This window comes from Lycorma delicatula, chromosome 6 (assembly GCF_047948215.1).
Source record: "Lycorma delicatula isolate Av1 chromosome 6, ASM4794821v1, whole genome shotgun sequence".
Lineage (NCBI taxonomy): Eukaryota > Metazoa > Arthropoda > Insecta > Hemiptera > Fulgoridae > Lycorma > Lycorma delicatula.
In genome coordinates, this window is record NC_134460.1 from 143,350,176 (window position 1) to 143,364,582 (window position 14,407).

Consider the following 14,407-nt stretch of genomic DNA (forward strand, 5'->3'; position numbering starts at 1 on the left):
TTAAATGTAGATGTAGTAGGAATTAGTGAGGTTTGGTGGGAAGAGAAACGACTTTTGGTCAGGTGATTCTAAAATAATTAATTCAAATAAAGGGCAAGCAGGATTAGGTTTTGTAATGAACAAAAAGATAAGTAAGAGAGAGTATTTCAAAAAGCATAGCATTAGAATCATTGTAATCAGAATAAAATCAAAATCTAAGCCATAACGATTGTTAACGTTTATATGCAAATTTTATAAAAAAATATACAAATTGACAAAGCAATTAAACACATAAAAGGGGATGAAAATTTAATAATAGTTGGAGATTAGATTGAAAGCATTGGAAAAGGTAAGGAAGGAAATACTATGGGTGAATATGGGCTGGGCAAAAAAAATGAAAGAGGGAACGAACCAACACTGAGTTTTGCAGGAAGTAAAATTTAGTAATTGCCAACACCCAGTTTAAAAATCATAATGGAAGAATATAAACATGGAAAAAGCAGGGCGATACTGCAAGATATTAGATAGATTACATCATGGTTAAGCAAATATTTAGAAATCAACTTGTCGACTGCAAAGCATATCCAGAAGCAGAAATTGATTGTGACCATAATTTAGTGATACTGAAATGTAGATTGGAGTTTAAAAACCTGAAGAAAAGGTACCAGATGAATCGGTGGAATTTAGAGAAGCTTGAAGAAGAGGAGGTAAAGAAGATTTTTGAGGAGGACATCGCAAGAGTTCTGAGTAAAAATGATAAGATAGAAAATATAGAAGAATGGGAAATGTTAAAAAGGAGATTCTTAAATCAGCAGAACTGAACTTAGGTAGAACAAAGAGAACTGGTAGAAAACCTTGGCTATCAGAGGATGTATTGCAGCTGATGGATGAACGGATTAAAGTATAAGAATGCTAGTGATGAAGAAGGTAAAGGACCTATCGACAATTAAGAAATACTATACTAACAGGAAGGAAATACTAAGAAATATTAAGGAAATACTAACAGGAAGTGCAAATTATCAAAAGAAGAGTGGATTAAAGAAAAGTGTTTAGAAGTAGAAAGAGAACTGATCAGTGGTAAAATAGACAGCATACAGGAAAGTTGTGTATTAAATAAAGATGGTACACAGATCTATAATAGGAAAGAAAAGGTCAATAGGTGGGTGGAATATATTGAACATTTATACATAGAAAACAAATTAGAAACTGGTGTTATAGAGGAAGAAGAGGAAGTTGAAGAGGTATTGCGGAAAATTAATGAAGAAAGAAGCATTTGTTAAAATATAGCTAAAAGAAGAGACAGACAGGCCACATCTTCAGGCATCCTAAAATAATCATTTTGATATTGGAGGGACAGGTAGATGGGAAAAATTGTGCAGGCAGTCAGCGTTTGAAATATGTACAACAAATTGTTAGTGATGTAGGATGTAGGGGGTGTACTGAAATGAAACAATTGACACTAGATAGGTAATCTGGTGAGCTGCATCAAACCAGTTAAATGGATTGAAGATAAGAAAAATTTATACTTGGAAAACTGGTCTATTAGTTCCAGACTCTTTTACCTGTTTTTATTTTTGTATTTACCCATAGAAAAATGAATTATCTTTCACAGAATAGTATTATCCATAATAGTGGGTATAGCCTCTTGATTTCTAAAAATAAAACAATACATTCTAATCTTAATGAAACTTAAATGATTTTAAATAAAATTATTTTTTAAAAGTATTTGTAACTTTTACGGATAACAGCTATCAAAACAAAAATCCTACATAACAAGGAAAAAATTCTTGGAAGATGGGGCCCTGAGAGGAGTTTTACTTAAAAACTTGAGACAATAGTGTAGAATATCCTTACAAGCATTATTTCAAGCAAATAGAAAGAAACAGTTATTAGGTAGTAAAATGGAGTTAAGACTCTAGAGTAATATCTGAAGTGTAATTTATATAAATATCAAACATGGACACTAAGAGAAAGCAGAAAAGCTGGAGGACACACATGAAATCAAAGATATTGGTGAAAATTAAATGGATTTTAATAAATAGCAAAGATTTAAACTAACTTGAAAACAGTTCAAATAACAAAGCTAATTAGCTAGAATATATAAGAAAGAAGAAATGGTTAAACAATACTTTGCTTCAAAGGAGAGAGAATAGACAAGATTAAGAGTATGGACTACTATCTAACAGGGAATAGGAGCTATCAAAAACTTGAAACTTTAGCTGGAAGTAATGAGGTTTATTTACCTAATCAGGGACCTGCCTTATGGTAAATAAACCCAATGATAATAAAAATAATCATAATGAATACAGTAGAGATCATAATTAAATTTAATGATCATAAATGAAAATGGCACCAAAAGAAAAGTCAAATATACATGTTTTTTTTTTTTTTTATTAGTGAGAAATACTGCGGGTGTCATTCTGTAAATGTATAAAAGTTAACTGAATAACATTATTATGCTTTGGCTTACTATTGTTAATTTATTTACTATAACAAAGCATATAATTTATTATATATTACTATATTCTTGATTTATTAGATATAAATTTTAGGAAAATGACACTGTATTATTTGAGCCACTTTGTACCACAGGAATACGTTTCACAATAGGATAGCTTTTTGGTTGAATTTAGTACAGTAACATAGCAGGCTTCCGTGGCATTGAGTGGCAACATCTCGGCCTTTCATCCAGAGGTCCTGGGTTCGAATCCTGGTCAGGCATGGCATTTTCAAAAACTACAAAAATTTCATTCATCTCATCCCCTGATAATATATACCTAATGGTAGTCCCAGAGGTTAAAAAAAAGAAAAAAGTACAGTAACATAAAACCTCCCTAAACAGCTGTTACTATAGTAGGATGTTGAAATGAGACCAAAATGCTAAAAAAGTACATAATACCTTAAAAAATGCTTCTTAGCTAGTTTACTAACAAAATTTATTACACAGGATGAGTACAGTCTACCAGTAGATTTACCTTTCTTTGTTGCTGGTAAACTAGCCTTGTATATGTATAGTGTACAATAAATTTGATTAACAAATTACATTATCACGTTGATTACATTAACAAATCACGTTATTTAAAGAAATAATGTAGTTTAAATTTTTTTAAATTTAATTTTATATTTCACCAGATATACAGTATCTGTATTTATGCATTATGTTATGAATACCTCATTTCCTTAAAAAAATTATCATTGAAATTATAAATTTATTTTGGTGGGAGTAAAGATCTTTTAGCTATACTAACAACTAAATGAGCTGATTTAACAAAACTCCTGAAAGTGCAATTTTTAACATCATCCCATATCAAACATACTAAGGAAAATATGATGTGGTTTGATATTAATTTTCTTCACTTAACCAAATCTAACATTACATATTCACCAGCCTCTATGGCATGAGTAGTAGCGTCTCAGCCTTTCATCCGCAGGTCCCGGGTTCAAATCCCGGTCAGGCATGGTATTTTTATATGCTACAAAAATTTTCATTCATCTTATCCTCTGAAGCAATACCTAACGGTGGTCCCAGAGGTTAAAAAGCTACATATTCAGATGCCATACCAAGTTAACCTCCAAGTTACCCTTACTGAAATGTAAGTGAAATTCAGCCTACCAGTTGATAATTGTTCAGTGAAGAAGTATGCTACATAGGAACATTATTTCCAGAGAAAGCATCGGTAGAGATTGGCATGGAGGAAAGATACACAGATCAATAGCACACATGTCCCATAATGCTATATTATATCATTTTTGTTGAGCATGTACAATACAAACATTCACTAACTGACTAATCTGATGAAGTTAGTAAATCATATGCAAGTACTACTCAACATAATTTTTATTTTTAGATCCAATTGGTTTTTACGAAAAAGAAAATAGATTGTAAACTTTGAAAGGCCAAGAACAGACTGTGTAATAATGATATTTTTTTATCAATCATGTCATTTTATTTAATCATTAAATAGATTTAACAACAAATATTTAAACAGAAAGCTAAACTTAACTATAAGTTTGGTTTGTTCTAGCACCCAATCAATAATTATTTCTATATCAGCAAGGTAACTGAATAGTTAATAACTTATTCACATATAAAAATATAACATTTTTTTTATTAAAAATATAACAGATATATAATAAAATCAATATTAATACTATATATACACTTATATATGTATGTATATATAATGTATATATATCATAATAATACAATGAGTGTTTGATAACTATAAATATTACAAACAATAAATAAATATACATTTGTACATATAAGTTATTTAACACACGTAATATAAATATATTATAAATAAAACATTAACAATTTATTGCACGTAAAAGCAACTACTATGGAAGCCCACCATTCAACTTATTATCACAGATGTAGTAACATAATACAGCGTAATTATCAAAAAGTATAGTTGTGCTGGCTTTGTTCATTAATTTTTCTTATGATGCAAGACTGATTATTTACCTTTGAATCAGTATTTGCAGCATTATCACCAGTGAAGTTTCACAACGAAACTGAATTTGTTCAGAGTTTCTTTAATATTCATCTTGCACTTGGCCTAGATGACCTGCAAAAATAAATTTAAAAATATTCAACAAAAAGTAGTGGCATTATAATAATTACTGTCTGTAAGGAAAAGAGTTTTGAAATAGTAAAAAAGTGCCAAATGTAAAATAATATATTAACCACCTAAACTTTAATTCAGTAATTGTTGTTTGTAGATCTGATGTTATCATGAAGTCTATTTTACAATACTGCACCCTTACAACAATAGACATTAAAAAAAAAACATTCTTAATAACAATCATCTTAGTAAAAAAAATTTATAGATAAATTTGAAGATTACATTTAATGATAAACATAATATTCTATCTATGAAAACTACACTTCAGTGAAAAAATATATTTAAAGCCAGGCTAAAAATGAACAAAACTAAGAATTAAGTAAGATTTTATTAAGATTTGTTTATTTAATTTCAAGTATATAAGCGACTTCAAAAATTTCCTAGAATAAATTTTCAATTATATTTCCTTTAAGCAGCTGCACACTTCTGCCAACATTTATGAAGTTGTTGACATTCCTCAACACTCTTAGAACCCTACTTTGCTGTTTTAATTTTTTGTTTTAAATTTTTTGTTTTCGGTTCTAGATCATCCCTACTCTCTCTAAACACTTCAATTATGAAAATCTGATAGACTTCCATTACTGTAAAAATATAATTTGAAACGATTAGTAAATATCAAAACATACATATAAAATTATACTTTTCAACTGAGATATTCCCATCAAAATGGTGTTCTCATGTTTTAAAATAATGCAAACATTAGTATTCTACTTTACACTACTTGTATCAGTTTTTTTCTTATTTCATCAGTTACAGCATTAATAAAATTTATATAAAAGATAAACTATAAACTATGTCTGAAATAATAATATTGTCAAAAATAAATATTTTTGAGTTCATTACACAACTAAAAAATTTTCTAAGATTCTAAATTAAAAAATTGTATTTTTTACTTTTGGCTTTACAAATACTATCTGGGAATAATATTTCTTTTTACGAAAACATTATTAAAAAATGATCCCCTTAAAGTTTTTTTATATTAAATAAATAATTCTTTGAGCGACAATAGCAAATGACTACCACTCAGATAAAACCAGCTACTTTTAATAGTAGTTCTATAAATACAGAGTTACCATGACGTTCGCCTGGGACTTTCATAACCTATTCTACTCATAAAAATAATGGAAAACATTCATAAAAAAACATATGTCCTAAATGCTTTGTTTGCGAGTTATAGATAGTGAAAGATTTTGCTTGGATTTCAGCTACCCAAGTCAAATGAAACCGTACTGAAATTTTTAGGATGTTAATTAAGGGATAGAATTAGTGATATTTCTTATGATTTTTGACATGAAACATCGAACAAAACAGGCCCCAGATCTGCAGTACTTCTTGAGAAATGTGTAGTGAAAACCAATAAATTGTAGTAAAAACCCTGTTTATTTTTGTTTTGTTTTTTATTTTATAACTTTATTAAATGGGTAATAAACACATAAAAATGTTAAACAAAACTTGTAGAAAATTTAATTCTGAACTAAATGGTGTAAGATAAGTTTAATAAATTTGAATTTTATTTAGAAACAGAACACTAGAAAAAAGTGCATTATATATACTGCTTTATAATAAATGTTAAAAAATGAGCCCACCATTTGCAATATATTTCTTGGCATGGTTCTGTACTGCTTTTGTTGCCCTTTTTAGTTCTTCAGGGCTAACTTCATTGGACATATGCATAATGTGGCCAATTAATTCCTCACAAGAATGTATTTTTGTTTTGTATACAATATTTTTTATCCATCCCCAGATGCAAAAATCTAAAGGTGTTAGATAAGGCTATCTTGGTAGTCAGGAATGTGGACCTCCACAACTGCTGCATTCCCAGGGATATGATGAGTGAGTGGAAACAGCACAAGAGAAGTAGGAAGGCGCACAATCATGCTGGAAGTATACTTTGCATCTCAGCACTAGCAGAACATCTTCAAACAGCTGCACTAATTCTTTTTGAAGAAAGTGCAAGTAGAATGTAGCATTTAAGCGGCTAGGTAATATCAAGGTCCAAATAACTGATTGGAAAAAGACCGCACTGTACATTGATGGTAAATCGTTGAAAATTGCCTTCCATCATTTCATGAGAATTTACTTCTGCTCATGTACGCTCACTGCAAGTTGTTGACACCTTCTTGGGTGAAATTTGCCTCATCGATAATTATAACATACTTGTAGACTTGTCAATTTGTATTCCACCAGTTGCAGAACTCCAAGCAAAGCAGACCATCTCATGGATGTAGATGTTGAACTGGCTGTTTATATAACAAAAAACTTGTTTTGTTTAAGTGTTCTCCAAACCATCAAATGCCAAACTCAAATCCACTTAGAAAGACTTGTACTGATGCCTGGACTGCTTTGAACTGTATCGATAATAATTTCTTCAATAACAGTGTCATGTTGGACAGAATGTTTGTAGTTGGTACAAATATAGATAGTGAAACTGTTCCCAAAGATTGCAAAAAGTTGCTCTAATTGTTTTGGGATCTGGAATTCAGTGATTTGGAAAACATACTTCAAATTCTACTGCCGAAGCTGCAGCACTACCATTACACAAACCCAAATGAATAACATATTTTTCTGTTGTAAATAAGTGCAGCATTACTTCATAGCAAACCAATCATGCTCAAACTAAAATTCAAAGAAAACCTTCACCACTACAGTATAGGTCACAGTACCCGATTTACTTAATGTAACTTATAGAATTATTTTAACACTAATACAGTATTGTGCATTGTTGTACAGTTGTTATTTTGTTACAAACTTTGAAATAATAATTTTTCAAATAATTTATTGTATTTCTATTATTAATAAAATAATTATTATCCAAATAATTTTTATTTTACAACTGTAATTTCCAATTTTAAAAAATGTTTTAACAGTGTAACTTGCTTTTACAAATGTTTCACACTGCAAAAAAAAATTGGTTTTTGTTTATATTAAATAAGTACTTTTCTGACAAACATGGTAATGTGCTGTTCTAAATAAAGTTTTCTTATCTTTCTTTGTTTTATTCAACTTATCTTATACCATATTGTTCAGAATTAAATTATACATTTTTTTAAAATTTCATGGGTTTATTATTAGCCATTTAAAAAATTATAAAATCAAAAAAAACAAAAATCATGGTTTTTTTACCCAATTTTTTGGTTTTTCCCCTTAATTTCTCAAAAATTACTATAGATACAGTCGTTGATTTTTCACATCAAAAACCATAAGAAATCACTAATACTGCCTCTTAATTAACATCCTAAAAATTTCAATACAACCTCATTTCACCAGAGTAGCTGATGAAATTCGAGCAAAATTTTTTACTAGCCATTATTTGCTAATGAAGCATTTTAGGATATATGTTTATACAAACTTTTTCCATTATTTTCATGAGTAGAATAGGTTATGAAAATGTCGGGAGAACTTTATGATATACCTTATATACATTATCTGTATTAGGGATATACCAATACTGACATCGTTACTTGATATCGGTTAAAAATCATGATAATCAGTATTACTTAGATGTTATGTATAAAATTTAACCAGTACTTGAAACAAACAAATCATGATTCATATCTGATCATCTTACACCATGTTATAACATGATAAGTAATTCAATACATCAAATATACTCTTTTTGTGTATGCATGAAAGCAACAAAAAAAAAGAAAAGAAGTAGCAAGAGTTAGAATTAAGAAATCTTTTCTAAATGTTTTTAGAATTTTCTTTTAGCCTAAACCGACCAGTGTTTTTGAGAAATGCCTCTATGCTTGATTTCATTCTTTGAACTCCATGAAAAAAGGCCTGGCCAATTTTGGTAGGAAACATTTTATTCTGAACTAACAACCTTAATTCTATTCAGCATTACTAATTAGTTAACTAGTCAGGTTAGAACTCCAAAGAGTTATTAGCCAAAAAATACAGTTGCAATAAAATTGAAATAAAAAAATATATACCCATAGTATGTTAGCACTAAAAAGTTGTTAATATTAAATACTTAGTATTTAATACTAAATACTTAATATTTAATAGTTAATACTAAAAATAAAAAATTTGATGCGGGCACCACATGACATCCTTATACACCAATTAAATTATATATAACATTTTCTAAAATGAAAAGTACATATAATTTTATTTCATTAATAACTTCTGACATTTTTTCATATATATTTTTTTATTATTCTTGAATTATTATTTATGTAATTTTTTTTTATAATCACAGGTTAATTATTAATAAATCAATACACTTAAATTAAAGAAAAAGTTAAAAAAAAAAGATGAAGTCTGATTCAAACCGTAGTGCCTTTCCCTTCTAAGATCCAAATATTTCATTAATTAAAATTTCATTTGGCTATAACTCTGGAACCAATGAAAGTAATTTCCACTTACGATATACCATTGAAAAGTTCTCAATGAGGGCTTATTATTGCCGTTAAGGAAAAGTTCAAAATCAAAACTGTTTTGGATTTTGGGCTTTATTGGACACTTTTGGTTCAGTCAATTGCAATCATAAAGGGAGGTGCACAACTAGATGTTACAACAGTCCTAAATCCAAAATTTCAACATCCTACGGCTAATCGTTTTTGAGTTATGCGAGATACATATGTACATATAGACATCATGCTGAAACTAGTCAAAATGGATTCAGGAATGGTCAAAATGGATTTCAGATTTCTATTGAAATCTGAAAACCAAATTTTTTTGCGATCACAATACTTCCTTTACTTTGTACAAAGAAGTAAAAAGGATGCAAAAAATGAAATCTAATTATAATACTAGGTTAAAAAATAAGTGATATTAAAAAAGTAGAAAAAACTGGATAGCAGATGAACGAAGATGTCCTTGTTGGATGATGAAAAATTCAATAGAGGAACATAATTTTTTCATACAAAAAAGAGTTAACACTGCATTAAATTTGAATAAATTTTTAACACTGCATTTTTTAGGGGCATTATTTAAATAAAATTTGATGGGTAGGTAAATTACATAGATTAGGTGAGGTAACGAAGAGAAAAAATAAATTTATGAAATATAAACAACACAACACAACATACCTTACAGGTAGCCTGCTAACAATATTACTATTACTATTAATATTATTGATCTTAGATGTAGATGCAGCACCAGTAAACATGAAGGAATTACGAACTTTACTACCAGTCTGTAATATCATTGAATGTGGCCTTCTGTTTGGTTGTACCCTTTTTTTGTTATTATTATTATTATTATTTAAATTAACACTGTGGCTGTTTTCATTCTTTTCCACTAAAGTAACACTACTGTAATCATTGTCATTTGACTCCATATAAGATGAACTATGTCTTCTTAGTAACAATTTCTGTTTGTTTGAATATCTCTTTACTGGTATTTTTAAACTTCTTTCAGTCACTGAAACTGTAAGAGTTTTTTGCTGTTGATGACTATTTATGCTATTATTATCACAATCAACCTTATTATCTGTAATACATTTTCCATTACTACCGTTGCTATTGTCACCATCAACTTTATTTTCATTTATACAGCTATCATTATTACTATTGTTATTATTATTATCATCATCATCATCATTATTAAGATGGCCTCCATTACTACGATTATTTTTATCATTATCATCATTGTTACTGTCTACTGATAAAAGTAATGATTTTGATGATGTTGATGACGATAGTGTTAAACTACAACAAAAACAAAAATAAACACAAATTAACTACAGGATAATATAACCAATAACGATCAGTATAAAACACCAGGAAAATAGAGGTAACATAAGGGTTAAGGAGAACATATATGTAAGTTTACGCTCAAACCACAAATATTTAATTAAAAATCAGGAGAATATAAGTTTACCCTTAAACCAAAAATATTTAATTAAAAATCTAGTGATTTTAGATAAAGAAATAATAGATTACATTGAATTTAAAAAAAAAAATAAAACAGAAGTTAACATTACATAAATTGACAACAATGTATAAAACTAAAGATTTTAGTATTAAACTTTTAATGATTATCACTGAGAATCTAAAAACCCCTATCTTGGGAATAATGTATAATATTAACTTCAAAAGTCCATAAACTAAGGAAAACAACTAACTGAATGATAACTTAATATGGCAGTTTACAATCTTGTCACATGCATATAAGGTATAAAATATCTCTTATAAGAATATTACAAATATTACTCATGTTCTAATTTACAGAGTATTTAAAATTTATAAACAAACTACATCAGATATATACAAGGGCTATTCAGAAAGTAACTTCCGATTTGTTATTAAAAAAACACCAAGTAATAAAAAAAAAAAAACAATTTATTATATACATCTTATAGCTACTTTACAAAATAATTACTATCCAAATTAAGGACTTTCATATCTGCAAACAAGTTTTTGAATATCCTTGGCATAAAGCTCTGCCATCTGTGGATATGCCAGGCTGTAAAACCGTTTTTCAACTCATTTTTCAATGTCATTTTCGTAACATTGTGTTGCTAACCATTTCTTCACTTTCAGAAAAATGTAATAATCACTGGGAGCCAAATTAGGACTGTATGGAGAATAGTTAAACAACTCCCATTTGAAACCGTCAATTTGGTGTTAAGTGTGCGTGCTGTAGTATGTGGATGAGCATGCACTCATGCATGCATTCGTTCATTCACTCATCATTTTTCTTCATTGTCATGAAGAATCCAGTATTGTTTGTTTTGTAAGGCCTTTCTCAATTTCATACAGCACTGATCACAATATGCAAGGAAAAAATTTGGATAATTCTGTTACTGTGAATCTATGATTTTCTTTAACTTTCATATCGACACTTGCAACAAGTTCATCATTTAAAACCGAGGGTTGACTACTGCTTCATTGACGTGAATGTTTGTTTGACCTTCCCAAAACATATGACACCATTTTCTTGCAGCACTGTCACTTATGATATCTCTCCGTACACTGCACAAAATTCATGATGGATTTCAGTAGCTGTCAACTTTTTGTATAAAGGTAATGTAGATGAGCATGCACTTCACAGTTGGTGGGATTTTCTATGACAGTAGTCATTTTGAACAAGAGTTTTACAGGAACAAAGAAGCGAGGGATATTTCCAATAACACTACTAGAACAGCACTGAACCGGGTTATTCAACTGTGCAAAAATTGCTACCTCCACTCCATCACACAATACCGAGGACCAGAAGTTAATTTCCAAACAGTTCTTGTAGAATACTTATGAAGTAGGTAGTCATGTCACAAAAGTTTTTCCGTTTCCAGATTTAACAGGACTTTAATGTTTAAACAATTATAAAACTTTCATTTATATAAAATTGCAAGCCTTAAAGGAAAAGATGTTCATAATATACAGTCCATATCAAACGTGTTTCTAAGATAAATAGAAAGAAATCCTGTCAAAACAAAACACAGAAAAATGAAAATAAATTGTTAAGGTACTTTTTTAGATAACACAATCTAAGATGAAGATAAGATGAATTCTTTTACTTAATGAACTTTGTAGTATTATAAACAATAGGTTACCAAATTAAAAATACTTAACTTATAAACATTCAAAGATGGATTCACTTGAAATTTTTAAGTTTTTTTAATAGTTGACAACTACATTTATTACCTTAAATCATAGTAGACCACAATTTAATTTAAGGTTTCCACCAATAAGCAAACTGAGAACATGTAAAGCACCTCCACATCGAATGTTTACTCATATCATTAAGAATTCAGGGTTACAAATTAATTTTGATGACATAATATTAGATTTTTTATAATAACGTAAAAATCTATTAATTTACTGCAGACGTGATCTGAAAGAGTGACTCAGTAAGGTCAATAACTCTTATAACTGCTAACTGTTACACCAGCAAAGAATGTTATTTAAAATGAATCAGCATATTGTTAAACTCCTTTTGTAATACATCTTATTAATTTAAAAAAATGCTAATTAAAAGCATCTAGTACGGCAAACCATTGCCATAAAAAATGTAATTATATCTAGTTGTGCCTACTATAATTAAGTTGAACACAATATGAAATAGCTAAAAGGGTGTAGCTCACGTCTTACCTGGATCCAGAAAAAGATGTATTAGGAGAAATGTTCACACTTGTAGAAGTGTGTGGTGTTTTTAGAGAAGTTGCAGATATAGTTGAAGCTGGAAACCTGACTGTAACATTATTGTTTTCCAATCAAAAGAAATCCTCACATCTACAATTATTACAAATTTATTATTCATAACAGTAAACACTCAATAATGGAGAAGGGTAGTTCTCCAAAATAAAGCAAGATGCTGTAAATAAAAATCTTAAATTTAATGTTCTCATGGCTGGCCAAAAATATTCAGAACTTCTAAGGAATTCTGGCTACTATTATGGCATTATGAGATTTTACAATAATTTATGCTATAATACAAAATTGTTCTAATATAGTCTGAAAGTTTAAAATTTAATATTTACTTGATATACGAATTATCAACAGCTTTCTTTAATAGATTTTAAAATAAATATTTAATGCAAATACTTCTCTGTGGGAAAAAATTAATAATAATGGAGCCTAGTATTACTTAGGTAAATTTAGTGAATACTTTCGCATTGAAAAAAGTATATTTTTTTGGCAACTTATCAAAAGTAACACAAACATTTTTATTGTTATTTAGAAACTACTGACTGAAGTATACAATTTGTCTATACCATTTACAATTTTAATTAACATTTTCTACTACTTCCTTCCAATTATCATCTTTGCAAAAACATATTCAGTCATTACACAAACAATCAAATGTGAGGCATGTTTAGAAAGTATCATTTGACTATTAACAAATTATGAATATTTGTTTTAAAACAATTAATTTTATTATTATAAAAAACACGTTACTGCTTTTCAATACGATTTTTACTAATATTAAAATTAATTTTAAAAACTAATTTCTGAATTTCCTCTTCATAAAATCAATCACCTGTGATGACAGTGAACAATGCATAGCTATTTTGACATTGTCAAAGTTGTTTTAGAAGTGCTTAAAATTCAGATACAAGTGAAAAACAACAGTAAGTTGGGGCTGTAGAGAGAGATGAACCATCAGCTCCTAGCGAAATGAACTGGATTCAAACAGTATAATGTGCCTGAGCTTATCAATAAGCTATATGATACTGCAAATAGTGTGCCTCACTTTATTTTTTTTTGTCAGATTAATTCACCATGTAAGCTTTTAAGCTTGTACAATAAGAATACGAAAATAGTGTAGAAATTCTTCCTTCCTAGTTGGACCTTTTCTTCCTCAGCTCTTTAATCTTGGCAATTCCACAGATACCCTTTCATATTCCAGTGCTTTCCTTAATTAAAAATTTTTCAATTTTAGATGTAACTTCTTTCAACTCATATCTTTTGCACTACAAGAGTAATACCTCTTTTATCTACTCAGCTTAGAGCTTACAATCACATAGATCTTGATCTACATCTACATTTTCAGCAGCTCAAAAAAGATACACCATCAGAAACAACTTATCTTGATACTGAAATTTTTTTAATCAGTATTACCATATTACCTTCAAAAAACTATTAAGTTTTTAATTTATTCTTGCTATTAATTTTTTGCATGATCATTCTTTATGTTTAACTTTCAATAAAAGTTATCTACAATAAAAAATGTTGCATTTAGTTTTTATTTTAAATTTTATACTTCTAATTATAAAAATGTTCACTTTTCATTCATTTTCACTCTTTTTTTCTAAAAAGAAGTGTAACATCTAAAGTAACTGGTGCATGAATGATTTACTGTTATGTAATGATTTGCTGTGCCAACTATCAAGTCAAATTTTTCCTGAAATT

The 14,407-nt window shown here is 28.8% G+C and overlaps 1 protein-coding gene across 8 annotated transcripts in view; it reads right to left on the reverse strand.

Annotated features, from left to right (window-relative positions):
- Window positions 1-4,068: 4,068 nt before the first annotated feature.
- The window catches only part of LOC142326314 (serine/threonine-protein phosphatase 4 regulatory subunit 4-like), an 84,491-nt gene continuing 74,152 nt past the window's right edge, over window positions 4,069-14,407 (reverse strand). For 3 of the 8 annotated variants that reach the window (XM_075368710.1, XM_075368712.1, XM_075368711.1), the window contains 3 exons: window positions 12,647-12,746; window positions 9,644-10,264; window positions 4,069-4,550 (listed from right to left, as the gene is read on the reverse strand). In XM_075368710.1, coding sequence (XP_075224825.1) covers window positions 4,526-4,550; window positions 9,644-10,264; window positions 12,647-12,746 — 746 coding nt within the window. In that variant the 3' untranslated portion in view covers window positions 4,069-4,525. Of the gene's footprint in view, window positions 4,551-9,643; window positions 10,265-12,646; window positions 12,788-14,407 lie in introns of those variants that run through there. The other 5 variants (XR_012756756.1, XR_012756757.1, XM_075368713.1 and 2 more) reach the window with 5 other exon arrangements.